Source organism: Haemaphysalis longicornis, unplaced genomic scaffold (genome assembly GCF_048455015.1).
Source record: "Haemaphysalis longicornis isolate Haplotype H1 unplaced genomic scaffold, Haemaphysalis longicornis Haplotype H1 scaffold_3, whole genome shotgun sequence".
NCBI classification, from domain to species: Eukaryota; Metazoa; Arthropoda; class Arachnida; order Ixodida; family Ixodidae; genus Haemaphysalis; species Haemaphysalis longicornis.
The window spans coordinates 223,291,531-223,311,428 of record NW_027526335.1 but is presented as its reverse complement, the minus strand read 5'-3'; the positions used below and the strand labels follow the sequence as shown (position 1 = coordinate 223,311,428).

The following is a 19,898-nucleotide window of genomic DNA, read 5'->3' as shown; positions in this document are numbered from 1 at the left end:
CGCGGGATCTCCCTCCAGGATCGTAGCCTGTAATTCCTCTCAGAGGGCTTCAGGCGTCATCACGCACCGTTGATGCTGGGGGTGATTCCAGGAGCGTAGCCTGGTCTTCACTTCTTCCTTCTCACAACGCTTGCCTCGTTCCTCCGTTCACGTCAATGCTGGCACATTTCACACCCTTCTGCTGGACGCATGCCCTTTCGGGGGTTTTGACACACCCCTTCGGGAGGTTGCTCATTATCACTGCATCGCTGCATGATCTCGTAAATGAAGGCCGCCCCGTAGCCCTCGATTCTGACTTCAGGGGCTGCATGTCGCAGCCTAACTTGGTGAAGGAAGAACTTTGCGGATTCTTGCGCAGTCACTTTCGGAAGAGCGGTTCTCTGTTCACGACGTAGGGAACTTGCTTCTAAGGTCCATTCGGATCTGTTGGAAGGCCTTTGACGTGACGGCGATAGGCAGGTCCGGAAGGTGCTTTCGGCGGCATTTTTCATCCCTGAGAGTCACAGCAGCTGCGGACGTAGTGGGAGACATCAGATGTAAGGCGGGGCAAGTGGTACTTCGCCTTGAGTTTTCTAATAGTGCGTGCTGTGCTTAGATCTTAGCCCCGGACATCTGTCCGGGAGATGGTCGTCCTGGGACGGTTCGCAATTTCGTCACGAAGGTTTGCGGGGGTGACAAGAGATAATTTGTCGTCGTTTTGGTGTTGAAGCCTTTCTTTACGTCAACGGCGTTTTTGAGGCGGAATGCAGGCAAGAATTGCGCTTGAAGGCCCTTGGGACGGTGACGTTGAGTCATCCGAAGTAGTCGATTATAAACGTATCCTGACGACGGCGCGCTGCTGGGCGGCTAGGCCGCTCTCTGTCACGACTCCGAAAACCGCGCCGTCGTCATCGGAGTCTTGTGGTGGGGGGCGGGGGTGACGGGGGCGCGATACAGGCAGTTGGCGTCTGAATGTTTCCTGCAGGATTTATAAACGATAGTAACGTCGAATGCTTGCAGGTGCAAGCTCCACCACCCAAGAGCCAGCCAGGTGGGTCCTTCAAATTGGCGAGCCAACACCGCGCATGGTGGTCTGTCACAACCTTGAATGGTCTACCATACACGTGTGGGCGAAATTTTTAAATGGCCCATATAATAGCGAGGCACTCTTTCTAAGAGGCTGAGTAGTTTTTCTCTTCCTTCGACAGACCACGGCTGGCTTAGGCGATTGCTTTTAACAGGGGAGGTAGTCAGGCCGAGTGGTACACGTCCGGCGTACCGAAAAACCTTTAAGTGTGAGGAAAAGTGGCGAGGAGGCAAGGAGCCTTCGAGTGGGTGTTCAGAGTGCGAGCCTTAAGACGAAAGCGTCGTTAGGGAGGTCCCGGAAATCGAACCCGCGACCTTTACGCTGCGAAACCCGCAACGTAACCATTAGGAAACCACGAAAACCCGAGGAGTACTGAGTTAGCAACGGTGCGGAAGAAATGCGCCGTAGCCTGTGCCGCACAAACTACGGCACAGAAATGCTGCGTTACCTTCTTGTCGTATTTATAAACAAGCTTTGACACTAAATAGCTGTTGTCTAAAAAAAGTGTTACTTTTTATACTGTGCTGTTCGATTGAAACCCACTTGTTGTCTAGTGATTGTATGATTCTATATTTAGTTTAAGGTTATTTTTTCTTAGAACCTGGTTTTACGTTTTTCTTGGCAGCCAGTTTAGGTTGTTCTTAAAGTGTGTTGCTATGTGTATGCGTAGTTTTTTGCGATGGCATTTGTATTGTAACATACATCTATTGTAACTTCGCGAATGTGTTAAGAAATCGGGGGAGTAGTCATTCAGCAGTCAGTAGTCATTGTAGTCAGCAGTCAGTAGTCAGCAGTCATTGTACTCTTGTGAGCGCTGGCGCACTCCCCTCGAAAGCTGCGGGGAGTACCATGCAATGTTCGCTCCAGATGAGGAGGAAAGTAAAACTAACTGCGTATTCTTCTCGTGCGGGGCGGAGTCCAGTTGCAGTTCCACTCCTGCACCAGGGAAGAGTGAACCTACGCATCGTCTCCCTCTCTCCCACAGGAAGAGTAAAATTGCCGTTTCATTCTTGTTCAGTGGGGTAATAAGCAAGGAGATGAACTCCTGCCATTCACGCACACCAATTCATCAGCGAAGTTTTATTTGCAGACTTATGTGTTATATAATGTATAAAACAGCGCCCTTTTACTTCCGCTGTGCATTAAAAACAAGCATGTGATTTCGTTAAAACGATTGCACGCAACATTCAGTGACATGAATGGAGCAAGCTGGAGAAAGCTCGAAACGCATGTCTCGATTGTCGTTTTTTGTCGCAGCCATGCGTTTGTTACCGGCATTTAAAAAGTTTGCAGACCATGCATCCTAACAGGCGCGCACCGATTTCAGCCCAGTTGCGGGCAATGTCGGCTCACCTTGCGCGCTGCACCGTGCACGCAAAACGTGCATGCGCACGCAAGAAAGACGTCGGCGGCGATCGGGACGATCTTTCACGCCGACGGAGGAAACCGACACAGGCCGTGTACGCACCGAAACCGGACGGGCGATTGACAGATAGCGCGAGACTATGGTGTCCCGCCAGCGTGGTATACAGGGCTGTACTTTCAAAACAATGTGCTAAGCACGAGGAGGCGTGAAATAGTCCCTTCATGCAACATGGGAAGTTGGACCTGCCCATATCGTTATACTAGCTGCGACACGGAACGACGCGTGCTCGCTAACTCCTTGCATGCCTGAGCGTCAGGGCGTGATCATGAACACGCCAGCAAGCTGATAAACAGTTTTAGTCTCACGTACGTAGAACTTTCACGGGTGGCCAGTGTTCATGCTCGGAACGCAAAGCGCGTACGTGAGTCTCACCAGCGCCTCCTGAAAACTCCTGTAACCTGTAATACAAGAGGCGGTGGTCTAAAAAACGTACTTGACATTCGAAATTTTACATTTCCGCGGTTATGTAGCTTCCGTACGTGGAGTTCAACAAGATGCCGGCGCCCTGCCCTCCCGCTTCGCAGTGAAAACAGCGTCGTCGCTTATCCCTCGGGGCGATATTTTGTTCTAAGCTGTTGATTTCGCCTTCAGTTTGCCCATTCTTACCCTCACATATGGTTTAAATCGTCAAATAGCTTTTGATTTTTCCATGGACGAGCGATTTTTCAGCTGTTACGCCTGACGAAGTTACGCTGTTACGCCTGACGCTGTTACGCCTGACGATTGGCATACCAACGGGCTTACGAGATCACGAGCAGTATCTGTGTAAGCAGTATGTGGGCTATAGTCAGTGACAGCTTAACTCTGCAGCGGCATTTCTCACATCAAAGGGAAGTTGTGCCCATCCGCAACCAATGGCGTCTCGCCGTTAGCGTGACGTCACTGACGAACGTTTGGAAAGGTTGACCGAGGTTGACCATTTGGAATGGCAAAGCCATAAGCTGAACCTGGAATTTCACGGAATTACACACTCAGAAAAAGAAAATTTACTGGAAAAGATAAACCAGCTAGTTGCAAAAGCCCAGCTTCCAGAAATTCTGCCAGATGACATTGTGGCGATCCACCGACTGCCAGCAAAGAAAGAAAAAATACCTGGAATAATTTGTCGCTTTACTAAACAAGTAAAGCGCGATGAATGGGGGCAAAACAGGAAACAACTGAGCGATGCAGACGACAGTGTGTTCTTGCAGGAAAATTTAACAAAGCGAACTCGAGCCGTTCTTTTCGACGCGAAAAATTGGGCGAAGGTAAATGGTTTTAAGTTTGTGTGGCACAGTAATGGGAAAATCCTGATGCGCAAAGCAGAAGGTGAGAAGGCAGTGGCAATTTCAAGTTCCCGCGACTTGGATAGGCTACGGTAAGAAACACTTCAATTTCCTAGATTAGATACTGATAACCATGGCAGGCGCCGTTGGTGAATGTTACGTACTGCCACCCAACCTTGAAAATTACCTTGGACAAGCATATCTGAAATCCCTAAAATGTTTTCACTTAAACATACGGTCGGTAATTCATAAAGAATCTCAGCTTAGTGTCCTTTTTGAGCAGCTTGGAAACATATTTGACGTGATAATGCTCTCAGAAACATGGAGTACAGATGCAACAAATGTTTATCGTTTACCTTCCTACCAGACATTTTATTTCATTTGGGCTAATGGTCGCGGTGGTGGAGTATGCCTCTTGGTAAAAAATAATTTCACGTGCGAGCTAATAGAAAACATTTGTATATCCACAAGTGACTTCGAGCTTATATCGGTTAAGCTACAAAACATTATTCTTGCGGTTGGCTATCGACCTCCAAATAGGTCGGTGACACAGTTTTTAAAATACTTAGAAGATTTTTTCGCATTCATGAACAACTCTCACTTTGATCTCATTTTTGGTTGAGACGTGAACATAAACATGCTAAGTAATGATTCCTCAAAAGTTCAACTAGATGTTCTCTTAACCGCAAATGGTCTTTCAAATGTCATTAATCTTCCAACCAGAGTGACACAAAGTACGTCGACACTAATCGAGATTTTTGTTACAAATATGACACCAGAGAGGCTAAGAGCAGGCGTTATTTTGGCACAGTTGAGCGATCATTTGCCTATTTTTTTGTGCTGTGCCAAAAAAGTCAACACAAACAAAAATTTACCTGCAACTGTATTACAGCGTGTTACACCACAAAACCTTTCGACATTTGCAGAAAAAATTTCCACAGTATCATGGGACAGTGTGTACGAAAAAGTGGATGCTTGCGAAGCTTGCGGAGAGCTATATAATATCCTCAAACCCATATATGCACATTGTTTTCCTTTAGTACAGGTAAAAGAAAACAGCAAAATCCGTAAACCCTGGATAAGCCCCGATCTAGCAGCGAAAATACAGGAGAAAAATACAATGTACAGTAAGTTTGTCAAGAGCAAAGATCCAGGCGCACTGAAAAAGTTTAAAACATTCCGTAATCGCTTAGATAAGGAGATAAAAAAAGCACGGAAACAGTATTTCAATAATTTATTTTCTTCTTCTTCCAAATGTACAGCCGGTAAAAGGCTTGTCAATAACACAGCTTCCGTACTCTCAGCCCTATCCTGCCCCGCCGGAGCGTGATTTGAATAAAACTACTGCGGAATTCTGAAGTCTTAGCCCTTCGCTTTTGCCTCCGACTTGTTTGGAACGAGTATGTTTCGGCAGTTTTCGGATGTAGCTGGTTGAAGTTGAAATCGCTGTTATAGACAAGCGTTTTACCGACTGTACCAATGCTCTATGGAAAAATCTGAACTCATTGTTAAACTATAACGTTAGCACAGGTCCAGTGTGTGAAATAAAGAATAATGGCATCAAGGTGTCAGGCAGAGCCTTAGCCAATGCTTTTAATAGCCATATTGTGAACACCGCTAACCAATTGACCGTAAATAATGACCTACATAATGTGTATTACAACAGCAGCTCAGTTTTTCTCGGTCCTGTCAGCGAAGCTGAAGTTGTAGAGTTAGTAAAAAACTTAAATAATAGCAGTGCTATCGATATTGACAGAATGCAAGTTAAACCTATGAAACATGTCATTTCTTACCTTGCACTCTGTTTAAGCTACGTATTCAATTTATGCCTTGAACAAGCTGTATTTCCATACCAAATGCAAGTTGCTCGTGTAAAACTACTGTATAAGAAAGGTGACAAGAACGACATGGGAAACTACCGACCTATTTCCATACTACCTGTGTTATCAAAAGCATTTGAAAAAATTATTCTCAGGCGTTTTTCGAAATTTGAACGGAAACATAACATCATGACTGATAGCTAGTATGGTTTCCGTAGAGGTTTTAGCACTGAGTCCGCACTTCTTACGCAGAAAGAGTACATTTTAGACAAAATCGAAAAAGGAAATAACACATTAGGCATATTTGTTGATTTTTCAAGGGCCTTTGACTTTATTAATCATGACCTCCTTATCAGAAAGCTGGAGAAATATGGTTTTCGGGGTGTGGCTGCCTCATTAATTCGATCATACTTACAATATAGGAAACAAATTGTAGATATAGAGGGCTTTTACTCTGATCCTTTAGCATTTTCCTGTGGCGTGCCGCAGGGTAGCATTCTAGGGCCTTTTCTTTTTAATTTATACATAAATGATATCACCAGTATAGCTCCAGAAATAAAATTCGTGATCTACGCGGACGACACGAGCATGTTCTTGTCAGCAAAAGAAACTGATCAAGTTATTCTTCACGCCAACGAAATCCTCGTCAAACTTGAAAAGTGGACACAAGAAAACCTCCTAAAAATAAATGTACAGAAAACCAAGGCAGTACTATTTCACGCTCGAAATAAAAACATAACAATAAAACAAAGTCTCTTTCTGAAATCAGACTCAGTTGAAATAGTTCCCTGCATAAAAACATTAGGTGTTATGTTTCACGAGACCATGCCCTGGGACGAGCATATAAACGGCTTGGCAAAGTCACTTTCACAAATAGTCGGACTCGTATACAGAAACGCAAGTTTACTGCCACGTAATGTAATGATGTTACTATACAACATCTTATTCTGTTCTAGGCTCAACTATTGCCATTTAATCTGGGCCTCAACGACACAGACAAATCTACAAAAGTTGCACATTCTCCAAAAACGGTTTTTGCGCGCTGTCGCCAATGTCACGGCGCATTTTCCCTCTGCACCTTTATTTCACACCTATAATGTATTGCCGGTTACTAGGACTTATGATTACCACCTATTCAAACAGTATAAACACGACCTGAAAAATAATACCGGGTTTTTAAGCAAGAGATGGAAAGTTGACACATGTAGGACAACATACGGAGTACAAATGTTAAAAAACCGGCTGCCAAGAGTGCTTAATACACTGCTTCAGGGAAACATCGAACTCGAAAAAATTACTTTCAGGAAACTTCGCGAGTACTTTGGAAACTGAAAAACGAAAACAGGAAAACCGTCTCACCAACCCTATCTTTTTGCTACTATATGTATGCACTTCTTGCTGCACAACTGTTAACTGCATGACTGTCGTCAGAATGAAAGTGTTTTTTTTAAAGAAACATTTGTGCACCTGGCTTTGTTACCGGCGTAATTTGTTGTGAACTGTTTGATATGATGTTATTTATACGTGTGTTATGTTTCGGCACATGTGGCTTGTATTCCCGAGTTTTGTAATGCCACACCGGTAAATTCAAATGTGTTGCTTCGCTTTGTCCCCCTAATATTTATTGGAGTGCGTTTTATATCGTCTATACTTTTTATGTTCAATTTTATGATCTTATTGACCACTGCCTAAAGCTGCTAATACGGGGGCCTGCGGCCTTGTCAAGCTGCCTTTATGACAGCTTTTTCAGCGGGCCTCCAGCGTCATGTATGCGTTGTGTACGTGATGCGAATAAAGGCCTATTATTATTATTATTATAAGCGAACTACTTCTAATATGGCCGCGCTTGCTTGCCGACCGCCGTTCCGACGCCGCGTCGTCAAGCGTCAACGACCTGGCCGGGACGCGTATTTCCAAACCATATCCCGTAGGGGCCCAGGCCAACCACACCCCCTTAAGCAGGGGCGCAGCCAAGGAGTTTAAAAAATTGCAATTTTTTAACCTCCTTGGACGCAGCACCGTGACGTCTCTACCTATATGTGCGCGACTTCATGCCAGGTGGATTTTTTCTTTTTTTCCCCTCCCCTCGTTTCGGCTGCTTTGTGGGTGGCCGATGATTTCGCTCCGCGGGCAACTTGTGTTGTACTATTTATATTTTTATTCCTGCTATTTCTTGTTTATACATTTGTATACTTTTTTGCGTGTGTGGCTTACAGTTGAGGCACGAGCTGTGACACAATGCTGGTGATTTCAAAGGCCAGACACTACAGAAATATATATTTGTGGTAGCTAAAAATGCGTCGCAGGAAACAGACACAAACTGCTCATCTATACCCACCAATAGATCTCTAAAATTGACAATTTTTTGCCGCTATTTGGACTCCGAGATCACTATTGTAAAAATAGTGCGCCAAGGAGATAACTTTTTTACTTAGTTTTATCTCTGCTGCGACTACCGTGACTTCAAGCTCACGGGAAACTACTGATTAGTCCCAGCGAAAAGAATATGCGTATCTGAGTGAGTGAAAAACTGCATTAAATGAGAGCCCATGGGGCCCTGGAGGAGCAAGGATAGGATGAGGAGAAAAGGGGAAGGGCACAACTCGCACAATGAACACAGTGGCAGTCTTGGGGTCCTAATCGCAAAATGAGTCAGTGGCAGCAAAACGCACAGTTCACACTTAAATGTACAGTTCACACTGTGGACATAGCGGTTCACACTGAAAACAGTGCACGCTGCAGACAGTTCACATTGTATGCCGAAAGGAAAAGGCGACCAGGTTGCTACACCAATTTGTGAAGTCTGTTTTCAAGGGCGTACTCGGTAATTGCTTCTAGTGCGGTGGGATCGTCACGGACCCGACTAACATATTCCTGTTCAGTCGCAGGGGCGGGACCTACAGTAAAAAGCTGGTTGTGATTACGGTCGAATAATGGACAGAGCCAAATTAAGTGATAACGATTTGGTGTGGCTTCCCGATTACGGGGGGGGGGGCATCAGCGCCATTCGGATCCTGCAGGAGCTTTCTATTTACAAATAACGTATCTTATGCAGCAAAATCTCTGTGCGCATGAAGCACAAATTGTTAAAAATAACTAATCGAGATTGGCAGCAGCGTGAGTGGTAGCACGCATGATTACTGATATCAAACTCGGCCTGGTGGCTTCAGTGAAGAGACTGTGGTCAATAGCCCTGTACAGAAGACATATATCAAACTCCTCGAGTACTTCAGTTTCTGTACAATCCAACTATTACTTAGCCCTTGGTTGGTAGATATTTCGGATATTGTTTTCCTAAATTGTTATGACCAGCAGTGTAAATTATGCAGAATTCATGACCGAGTGTAAAACGTGTACGTTTAAGCTGGTGTCTTTCTTATCAATGTATCACCCTTGCAAGAACGATTCACACCTTCCATTGCTGTTAACAAAATGTCAATGTTTTCCTTAGTGGCACTGTTCCTGATAAAGAATAATGCAATGAAGTTAATGCTAACGAAATTCAATGTAATAGTGCTTATGAAAGTGCCAAAATGTAGCAGCTCATGCAGCTGTAATATTTCGCAAGAGTAGGACAGTTTGTAAATGTAGTCATGGGTAATTGGCTGCCTTTCTTGTAATCCTTACCTGCAGCACCGAATCGTGTTTTGAGCTGTGTATATAGTGAAAGAGCACCCAACTCAATTGAATACCCTTCTGTGTGCTGGAGAATGAGCTTTCAATGAGGGTGTTTGCTTTCCGGACCGTGTATAATTGCCACATGGGTGTGAAAGCGTCCATCCGCACGCGTGCACTTCGAGCACCGAGTCGAGTGCTTATTTAGGAACACCATCGGAGGTCAGCGTCACATTGCAGGTGCGCTAGAAGAGCGCGGAGAGATCAGGGGCTCACGTACAAAAGGTTAGCTTCTACCACATGTGCGAGTTTCCCCAGCGCCGCAGGCCAGTCCCGCCCACGGAGCGAAACCATCGGCCGCCTGCCAAGCAGTCGAAACGAGGGGAGGGGGAAAAAAACATCCACCTGGCATGAAGTCGCGCACATATAGGTAGAGACGTCACGGTGCTGCGTCCAAGGAGGTTCAAAAATTGAACTTTTTTAATCTATTTGGCTGCGCCCCTGCTTAGAAGGTGTGGTCGGCCGGGGCCCCTACGGGATATGGTTTGGGAATACGCGGCCGGGACCAAAGCGCTGTACGCGGGTTGCGATTGTGCTGTAGTGCAGTGGTTCTCAAATGGGGGTCCGCGGACCCTAGGGGGTCCGCGAAGCCATTTCTAGGATCCGCAAAACCCTCACCCGCTTTTTTTTTGTTGTTCTTTAAGCGCGACTGTGCCACGTATTGATCAACCGCCCAAAATGAAGTGATGTGGCACGTTTGTTTGATGTTTTTGGTAGCAATACAAGGCACCTGTTTCACGCTCCAGTTGCGTTAATTTACCTACGTACCCCCCCCCCCTCCCTCCCCTCCGCTGCAAGGGGTCCCCCATCACTTCCACCAGTCCACAAGGGGTCCCCGACACATCCTTGGCTGAGAACCACTGCTGTAGTGCATCAAGAACGCGTTTGTTTCGTGATCGTTGCTTATTTCGTGTACGCATTTGAGTGATTTGTACACCGGGAAATTGTGGTGGTCGGTTTTTGTGCGCACCGTCGTCACCAATCAACCGAAAACATCAAGGCTGCACTATTGCTGGAGTGATTGTGGAGAGTGTTTTTGCGTAACGCAATCTCTCTGAGGGAATAATATGAGTGGCTTTCTTCTACGACAGTAGCGGCGACCAGTTGCAAAGGTTATTTTTTCGTGCGGTGAACGTAAGCTGCCCCCGGTGTTGAGCGCTAGGCCTACGTAGTTTGTTCCCGTCTGGCCTGGCGCCGTGCAGGGTTGTGCTCGCGTGTGCGGCGTGCTGTTTTTCTCGCATACGGGCGGCCGGCCGTGCAACTTTACACGTCATTAAGTATCGGGTTATACTTGACTTATAATAGCGGACGGTACCGTTCATTGCTAATTGGCATCGGCAGCGCATGTTGCTCTGCCTGGTCGAGGTACAGCCGGAGCAACGATGTTTTTTTTTTCTTTTTTTACCTGACTTAAGCAAGCATGAGTACAGCATTATTGGAGAGACGTGAGAAGAACGAAACATTCGCGCACAGTCGTCTGAGACTGCGTAGCTTTACAGCAAAAAAAAATAGTATGAACGAGCGCGAATTTTGATCACGTAATCAAATGCAGTGACCGGATTGTGGCTGCTTGTAAGAGGGTAACTAAGCAGTCACAGTGTGATATTGTTTGATATTTAACTCAGTCATTGCAGAAAGCTGGAAGTGTGTGGCCCCGCGGCAGGACTTTACGTGTTTTCGATACATTGCGAAAATTGCTCATGTGCACTGCGTTGTATGTGGTGTTGGTTTGTATATATATGTGTCCGTTGCTAATCAAAGCGGCATGAAAGAAACTGAATGCGTGGACTGAGCTCAAATTGCCTTGTATTGTGTCTGCAGTGTTGGAATTTCTCAGAAATGTAAGCTATTAAACTTGTTTTAATATAGCTCCATGTATTTCGGATTTCAGAGGACTAAACCAACAGTTTATGTTGCCATTGTATTTCAGCAGAGTTTGAGTGATGGCCTTTACCAAGGCCATCACACATCACGTCTTGAACTCGAATGGTTGATTGATAAATCACAATTGCAAAGATTGAGAGAGGGAGATAGAAAAGAAAACCACAGTACCACACGGGATGTTGTTATTGCTTAAGAAATAGTGACAAGAGTGGGATAGGTTTCATAGAGTGGCTGAAGGTTGTTTAGGTTGAAGAGCTGTAGTAATAATTGCCAACACTTCTGTAGCACATATAAATGGTTTATGTCACCCCTTAAGAGTACCATGTCACTGATTTCCAAGCACACACTGTTGCTTCTGGTCATACAGCTGTGGTAAGAATAGAAAACAACAATGCAGCATATCAGGATGGTTTAACTTCAAGCCTTCAGAGTCTCATGGTGCTGCTTTTCAAACACCCGCTTTTGTTCCTCGATGTAAAAATTGTAAAAGTTTGCTTAGCATGATGCAACGTTTAGATGTTACGACTTTAAGGTGCTTGCTGTGTCAATCCTTCGCAAGGGTGGGTTGTTAGTTCTGGCTAGGAAGCTACGCAATAATGAAAGGCGCTTATACGTCAAAATGAATTCACGCCTTCATGCTCTGAAGTTGCTGCTTCTCATGCACACAGTGTTGCTTCTGGCCGTGAAGCTGCGGTGAGAGTTGAAGACACTCGTGTAATACATTAAAATAAATTCAGGCCTTCATGTTGTTAAGTTGCTGCTTATCATGCACACATTTCTGCTTCTGGCCAAGATACAGCGGTGAGAGTTGAAAAAGAGTAGCTTCAGACTTTATTTCTGCCCATGGAATGCCTACGGCGAGATCAGCCTTCAGGCATGGCCGCGAACTGCTCAGAACTATTCTGGACTGGCAAATGAGAGTGAGACAACTTTATTACACAATAGTGCGAGAGTGGACCACTTGTTTCCTTGCAACTGCAGGCGATTTTTCTAACTCGAAGATGCATAGCCCACTGATTCTGCAATTGATAGTCTTTCAAGGAGCACTAGAGGCAAAATAAATTTGTGTTTTAGCTGAAATATCATACGTTTCATAGCTCTCGCAGATTTTATTTTATAACTAACAATGACTTGTTTGCTGACAATTGAACCTGGCGTTTCCGTCTACTATATCCCATCCATTTTTTGAATGTGACTGCACTCAGTTTTATTTTGCCAGTTTCTGTTGCATGTATGCACCAGTGATAAGCAGGTACAGTAGGCTCAGATGTTGACCCGCATGCATGCATCTTTTGGCTGTGCTTGTATGCTAGGCGAAATGTTGCAACAAAAAATTGAAACAGCGCTAGCGGCTTGGACTGAGGCATCCTGCTTTATGTTTGGTAGCTGAGCTTTCCACCCTTAAAAGGAAGCCCACGAGTAAGTGCCCACGTCCATTAATTTACGTTTCATGTGCCTGACCCAGTATTAGCTTCAGAAAAATGTTTCGGCAAGCTCTACCAATCCTGTGATTCACCATTCAAGACTTCTGATGTCACAAAATGTAGTGTGGGAAAGTGTGTGGGGCAGTGATACCTGTTTTTATGCTTATTGCTTTTATGTAATGAAAAGACTCTGCTGCTGCTGTGAGTGGTATGTTTGTATTCACGACACTATGCTACTACTTATACAGGCCAACTGGCTTTTACACTTCAGTACACCTTTATAGCATTGTGCTTTCCGTCATCAGAGTCAAAACCACTGGCATCGCTGCTACTGGTGCAATGGTTAGATGTGCAGATATTACAATCTTTTCTTCAGCTAGTGGTATAGTTATCTTTCTGTGGTGTTTAAACGTATCAAAGTACTCTGTTGCTATTTCATGAGACACTGCTTTTCCTGCCATTGTTTTAAGTCCTAGATTATTAAGTTTTGAGAGCAGAGAGGGATGGGTGTCACCAAGTCCCAATCCCGCCAAACAACGTTTTGGTAGCCTTTAAAAAGGCTATTTCATCTTGGTGATGGTGGAGACGGTCACGTGCTGATGGTGGCAAAGACCAGAGACGTTGTCGACCCTCTGCAGTCCAAGGATGCGGGGTCAATCCCAGCCACGGTGGCTGCTTTTCTGATGAAGGCGAAAAGCAAAAACGTCCGTGTGTCAAGATTTCGGCGCACGTTAAAGATCCCCGGGTGGTCGAAATTAATCCAGAGCTCTCCACTACAGTGGGCCTCGTAGCCCAGGCGTAGCTTCGGCGTGTTTAACGCCTCCAACCAAAGCGGTTCGTGCTGTAGGAAGCAGCTGTGCCATTGGAAATGCTGTCATCATCGTTTTAAAAGTTCATCAACACGCCAAACACCTGAGATTCCGCTGTCAGAAGCCGTGGCGTCATCGGAACTGCTTTCGTCGTCTTCCTCAAGCGTGATTACGATTGCGTCAATGTGGTCACTACTACACGTCACTTGCCGAAACTTTTCCTCGAGTGTTTGCACATGCCTCAAAGTCTCCCGCCAGTGTTCGGCTGTGACTTCTGCGACCTTATCCTTTAGCAGCTGTTCCACATGCGTAATGTGTAAAGTCGTGTTGGCTGCTGCCACAGCGTTCCTAACTTGCGCCCAGATCAGTTCAATAGGATTGAATTCGCAGTAGTAAGGCGGCAGCCTTACCACGATAAAGCCTGTCTTCTGTGCAGCCGTGTCGACTCGGTAGCTGATGAAGCGTGGCTTCATACGAGCAACTATTTCCAGCAGCTGCTTCTTCGTCAGCCCAGAGCCGTACTGGTCGCCTTTGCTGTCCAACCACTATGTGATCATTCCCTTGAGGGAATTCGTCGTTGGCACTGCCTCGTTCCGCCCTGAGTGGTAGGAGGCATTGTCCATCACTATGACGCTACCACTCGGGAGCCTCTGCAGCACACCGTCAAACCAGCCTTCGAAGCGGGGGCCGTCCATTTCTTCGCGGTAATCCCCTGTCTTTTTGCCACGGAAGACGTCGAGACATCTATCAACGAAGCCATCTTTGCTGCCTATGTGGGTGACAATGACCCGCTGACCTGGCTGCTTCAGTCCCGTCGTCAGACCGCGCCTGAAGGCGTCTGCACTGGACTTCACAGTGCTGTCAGTCCACACAGTCGAGGTCGTGTGTCCTGCCGTCACCCAGGTCTTTTTCAAGTAGAAAATCTGCCGATTTTCCGCTCGGTACCCCCGACTGTCACGCAGGTACTCGTGCCGCCATGCGAGGATGTCTTCCCGATCAAGCAGCAAAGAGTTCCGGCTTCTCTTCACCCGCTTGAACCCGGTCTCTCGAAGTAGACGACGAACAGTCCATGGCTTCAGCGACGGGTCACCTATACGCTCCGAGAACTCCTTTGTTATCTTTGCCACCGTCGGTACTTCGTTACGGTGAAAAAAGTCGCGCACGCAGGACCTCAGCGCGTTCAACGTAAAGCTGTCGTACAACGCACTGCGCCGCTTCTTCTCGGAATTCCGCGGGCGTTTGCGAGACGGCGTTGACAACACTCCATCAGTGGCTTGTGCCTCCTTCTTGACCGCAAACACGGTCCGCGTGCCCATTGCGAGCATATCGGCGACAAATGCGGCAGTATCTTTCACGGTGCATTTCGGCTCACTGGCCCGCCAGAACTCGCAGCAGTGAAAGATAATTTTCCACGAAGTGCTGTTGAGCACATTGCCGCTCTTGTTCTTGCTTAGGGTCCTCGGTGTAGCGACTGAAGCTCCACCAGACTCACCAGGCAAGGAAGAATCACACGCCGATGTTACCACGCGGGGATCCATCACGGAAGAAAAGTCACACAACGCACTCAGAGAGCCGATGAGGGGACGCGCGGTGCAAGTGGTGTTGCCGGCACACTATGCATGCGCGAATGCGTCAAAACCTGACGTAGGAACTAATGCTCGCTTAACCTCGAATGTTTTTAAAAGAAAACGGCTAAAAACATTATGTTATGCAGCAATGTCAAATAAAAAATAAAGCAATTACATACATTCTTCCTAACTCTAATTACCTTTTTTTGTCAGGTTCACATTTCTTTTTTTTTTCTGCCGCACCACGTTTTCAATAATGTCTTCTTTTAAATTGTTTGTGCGTACCTTTAAACAAAATTGTTCTTCGTGCCGTAAAAATTATTCGATATTAATATAATTCCCTTCTTTGTAGTGATCATTTACATGCAAAACAACATTATCATTACGGAACTAGATTCTAAATCGCGGAAGTCCCCCAAGGCGACCGCCTCACGCCCATGGGCGGAGCTCCTCCTGCAGAGTTACCCTGTCAACAACTATAGTAGATGGCGCTGGGAGTAACGCGAGGCTGCGGGCGTAGAGGGCGTTCATCCAACGGCCGTGCGCGCGTAGTCCGTCGCGTGCAACTGAAATGGTTTCAAACTACATCCGCGTGGGTTACATATACTTTCCCGTTTGCGTACGTGAACTGCGTGAACTATTTACAGCCGTGTGCAATTGAAGGTGCCATTTGAAGGTGCAATTCGCGTGCAATTATAATTCGCGCGTCGACCGACCACAACGATAACGCCCTCGCGCGGCTTGTTTTACCTTGCCTGGTTACTAGTTTGGACATTCTTCTCCCCCTCGGTCGCTGTTCATTCTGCTTTATTCACTTTTGTTTTACATAGTTTTTCTCTGGTCTGCCTAAGCACCGAATGCTTGTTGGCTTTCCAGGCAGTTGGTGTAGACATACACAAAAGAGAATAAGCACACTCTCAAGTTTGAACATGACAAATACTTCTTAGTCGAAAATCACACAGCAGAATTATGCATTGCAACACAATATAAACAGCAAAAACGTACTTGTGGAGCGCACAAATGCATTCCACTTTTCACCCATATGAGTTTCCTGAGACACAATATTCGCGAATTTTCTTAAACATTTTCCTCCGTCTTTTTAAATTATACAAATCGTTTCAGAGAGCGATGAAAAATTCTGGTACGTAATGTTTCCGCGTTTTTTCCCCATAGTTTGCGAACACTCGCGGCTTCACGAACCTTTCTGTTTTTCTTAGCGTTCTACTTTTCCTAACAGGAACTTTGAACTGGTTGCAGAAGTAATATCGAGTTAGTACGTCATACCGAAAAAGCTGGTGCACCTGAAGTATGCCAAAATAAGAATACTTGTCCTCTATTTTTGCATCTTGAAACTTTGCTATTCTGCGTGGCCCCACCTTCGTTGGGGCCACGCCACCGCATTAAGAATGTTACGCTCACAGCTTGCACTCCTACAGGTACTGGCCGGGGCGCTGCTTGGCCTTTCCCGTTGTACGTCGCCGGCACCTTCGTTTGGGCCTCGCCTGAGCGAATGCTGCCACGTCAGACTGTTCGAGAACAGCGAGACACTACCTTCAAAAAGCGGCCGGGATCCATCGGATGTCCCGCGGCTAAACCTGGTAGATTTTCGTCCCCTCGGCTGGCAACCTGGAACCACGTCAGCTGACCTCGCTGCATATAATCAAGCACCCTGCTTCGACAGTTCGGGCCACGCCACCGCATTAGGAATGTTACGCTCACAGCTTGCACTCCTACAGGTTAGTTACCTTCAAACCTCATGTTACCGTAGCAGCAATCCCTGTCTCGTTGCAGTGTCGTGGCCCACCTACATGTCCAACGGTATCAAGCGGTTTACGCGAGCAGCAGTGTATTTATGGCGTATGCTATTGCTTGGAGGGGACATTGAAGTTAATCCGGGTTCCATGACGAAAGCGCAAGAAGAAAAACTGGTCATGGTATTCAATGCCGTGCAACGCTTGGAAACAAGCAATACTAACATGCTAGAATCGGTAAACAAAGTGTTGCAAATTCATATTGTACTACAAAACGATCTCGATTCCCTAACGAAACGAGTAAAGGAAGTTGAAGGCAAACTAGAGTCACTTTGATCAGAAACAACAATCTCGAGCCAGAACGATAATCTAACAAAAATACAAAATCAAATACAGGATTTAGAATCAAAATTTGCCTCGGGAACTTCCACTCAAACTAGAAGCAGTAGCAACGAGCATGACATGTCAGTGATGCACGATAAGATTGATGACTTGGAAAACCGCTCAAGGCGATCTAACCTTCTCTTTTATGGAATTCAAGATACGGGTGAAGAAGAAGACTGGGACACATCCGAGCAAATAGTTACAAAGTTTTGCCAAGACAAACTAGGAGTAACAACAGCCTCCATAGCACGTGCGCATCGCCTTGGGCGATTTTCAAAAGACCGTACTCGACAAATCATTGTGAAGTTTTTTAACGAAAATTTCCCCGCATTATCCCGAGGGGAAGAATGTGAAAGTGCGAATGCACGAGTTGAATTTGCGCGGTTCGGTAATGTTCGCGAAAGAGAGATCACACACACACACACACACAACTACAAAGAAAGAAAGATGCATTTATGCACAGACACCTATTTGTGTTGTCGTTGTACTTGATTGCTAGAGCGGATCTCAGCTTTGAAATTTCGTGTCAGTACTCCTTTAAGCGGGTGCATTAGCCCTTCTCACGCCCGATTCCTGGCCAATCCCCCACGTGGGTATGTGCCATGCACAGACACCTATTTGTGTTGTCGTTGTACTTGATTGCTAGAGCGGATCTCAGCTTTGAAATTTCGTGTCAGTACTCCTTTAGGCGGGTGCATTAGCCCTTCTCACGCCCGATTCCTGGCCAATCCCCCACGTGGGTATGTGCCATGTCAGCGGCCAGGCAGCGCGCGCCCATCTCCCCCCGTTGCCAAGGAAGACGAGGAGATTCCTGGCCAATCCCCCACGTGGGTATGTGCCATCTCCCCCCGTTGCCAAGGAAGACGAGGAGCGCGCGCACCCGCAGCTGTTGCTATGTGGACGGACGGCGGTCAACGGAATTCAGGGTCGCTTATAAAGTGCATTCGCACTTAAAAAGAAATCGAAACAGTGCTCAGTAATGGACACAAGCTAAAAGGGACGGACTTTGGTATTTCTTCCGATTTCTCTGAAGCTGTTCGCGATAAAAGGCGTAAACTAGGCAGTTTTCAAAAACCATAAAAAAAGATAAAGACCGCGTCCGCCTTGCTTTTAACAAGCTAAAAATTAACAAGGAAGTGTACATATGGGACACTCAAGCAAACTGCGCGAAGCTTGTTTCCTCTGTTGCTTCTCCAGTCTGACACGACGCGCACATTTCATCAGATCCTAAACTACAAAACACATTAAAGGAGTACTGACACCACATTTTGACGCCTAAAAAATGATGTAATTGGCTTCAGTAGTTTGTACAGATGCCTCACAGAAAGTTTTGCAGTGATCCGACGCCAGAATCACATCTAAAATCGATTTTGATTTTCCAGGCCGCGAGCTTCCACAAATCGGCAGCACTAGCGAAATCGCTTTAGGCGTTACGAAACATCGGCCTGCGTGTCTGGCCGGTTCAGGGTTACGTCATATAGTCGTTTTCGGAACCGGAAACGATATCCTGCGCTGCTGTTGTCGGTGGTATTCGTTTGGGCAGGAGACGTGAGCGTAGATGTGTGAGCAACGCTTGTAAACGTTGCGTGTTTGACGTCTTTGCTCTTCAGTTCGTGGCCGGCGCATGGTGTTCCCTTGCGCTGGTGCTGAAAACTGCGCGCTGCCGGCACCGCGCAGTGCGCGATGTCGACGGGCACCGCGGCGACGCGGCGGTGCGCGTCGCCGAGCTCGCCCAAGTTGTGCTATGGCAAGCTCGCGGTATGCGAAGTACTGCTAATGGAAGCCTGTCCGAGCAAATCGACGACGACGCCAAGATGCATTATTTTCCACGCGACGACATGCAGCGCTAAACATGGACTGAGTTCGTGCGCGGCGGCGGCCGCAAGAACTGTCGCCCAAGTCAGTGGGCTCGGGGTTGCACGGGTCACCTTGGGTGTTGGGAACTTTAGGCTTAGTATCGTGGCGACTATTTGATCACTGGCATCTGTACAACTGCGAATGACCATCCCTTACACAACTTTTCACCACACTATCAACCGCTTTTTCGCATATGGAGCTTTATTTTGGCAATAATTTCCGTTTCAGCGATCGGTGACCAAGACATCTTCCGCGGCCTGTTTTGATTCTAGCGCGCAGGTGGCGCCATCTTTCGGCCGCTCGCCGCTAAGCGGTGCCGGCAGTGCTGGGTCAGAGCGCCGAACCTCCGCTGCCGGTCAGCGTAGGCTAACCATCGCGGCAAATATCTGAACGCCACTTTTAAATTCAGCGCTGATAACAACCCCTAGCACAATTTTCAACACACTAACATCTACTTTCTCGCATGTGGAACTTCTTTTTCGCGATCAGATTGGTTAGAAGAGTGGCGACAAGCTGTTGCTATCACGGTCTGCGCCGGTTCGAGCCGCAGTGATATTAAAAAACGGATGACAGCTAAGACATAGCCGGGCTAATCGCCTGGCCAAATAAACTTGTTTTGTCTGTCGGGTAGCAGCGACTCATCCGAGTCTGACGATTCTGACGACATGTCGACTGCGCGGGCGAGTGCGGACCATGTGCAATCGTAGCAGACGATGCAGCGAATGCATAGAGGAAAGAAAAACGTCCCTGACGTCACGGGTGAGACCGTGACGTAAGGCCGGCCCGCTTGCAGGCTGACCTTCGAACGCCATTTTCCCGCGCGGCGACCAAATTTGCAATTGGTTGCAATAAACGTGCTATAATTAATTCTGTGTTTACGGCTTGCGGCTTTTGGTTCGATTTTCGTAATTACTGGGTCAATAGGTATTCTTTACAGCATAAAAACAGAAAGCGAGAAATTTCGTGTCA

General features: G+C 46.6%; 1 protein-coding gene across 1 annotated transcript; it reads right to left on the bottom strand.

Moving 5' to 3' along the window:
- Nucleotides 1-13,914: 13,914 nt before the first annotated feature.
- Nucleotides 13,915-14,685, bottom strand: LOC144175731 (uncharacterized). The gene has a single exon (XM_077704761.1). It carries the CDS (start codon nt 14,683-14,685, stop codon nt 13,915-13,917), a length of 771 nt encoding a protein of 256 aa, XP_077560887.1.
- Nucleotides 14,686-19,898: the final 5,213 nt, after the last annotated feature.

Bases quoted from the DNA above. Each gene is read 5' to 3' on its own strand.
- LOC144175731 (XM_077704761.1), bottom strand. From the start codon at position 14,685: ATGGGCACGCGGACCGTGTTTGCGGTCAAGAAGGAGGCACAAGCCACT.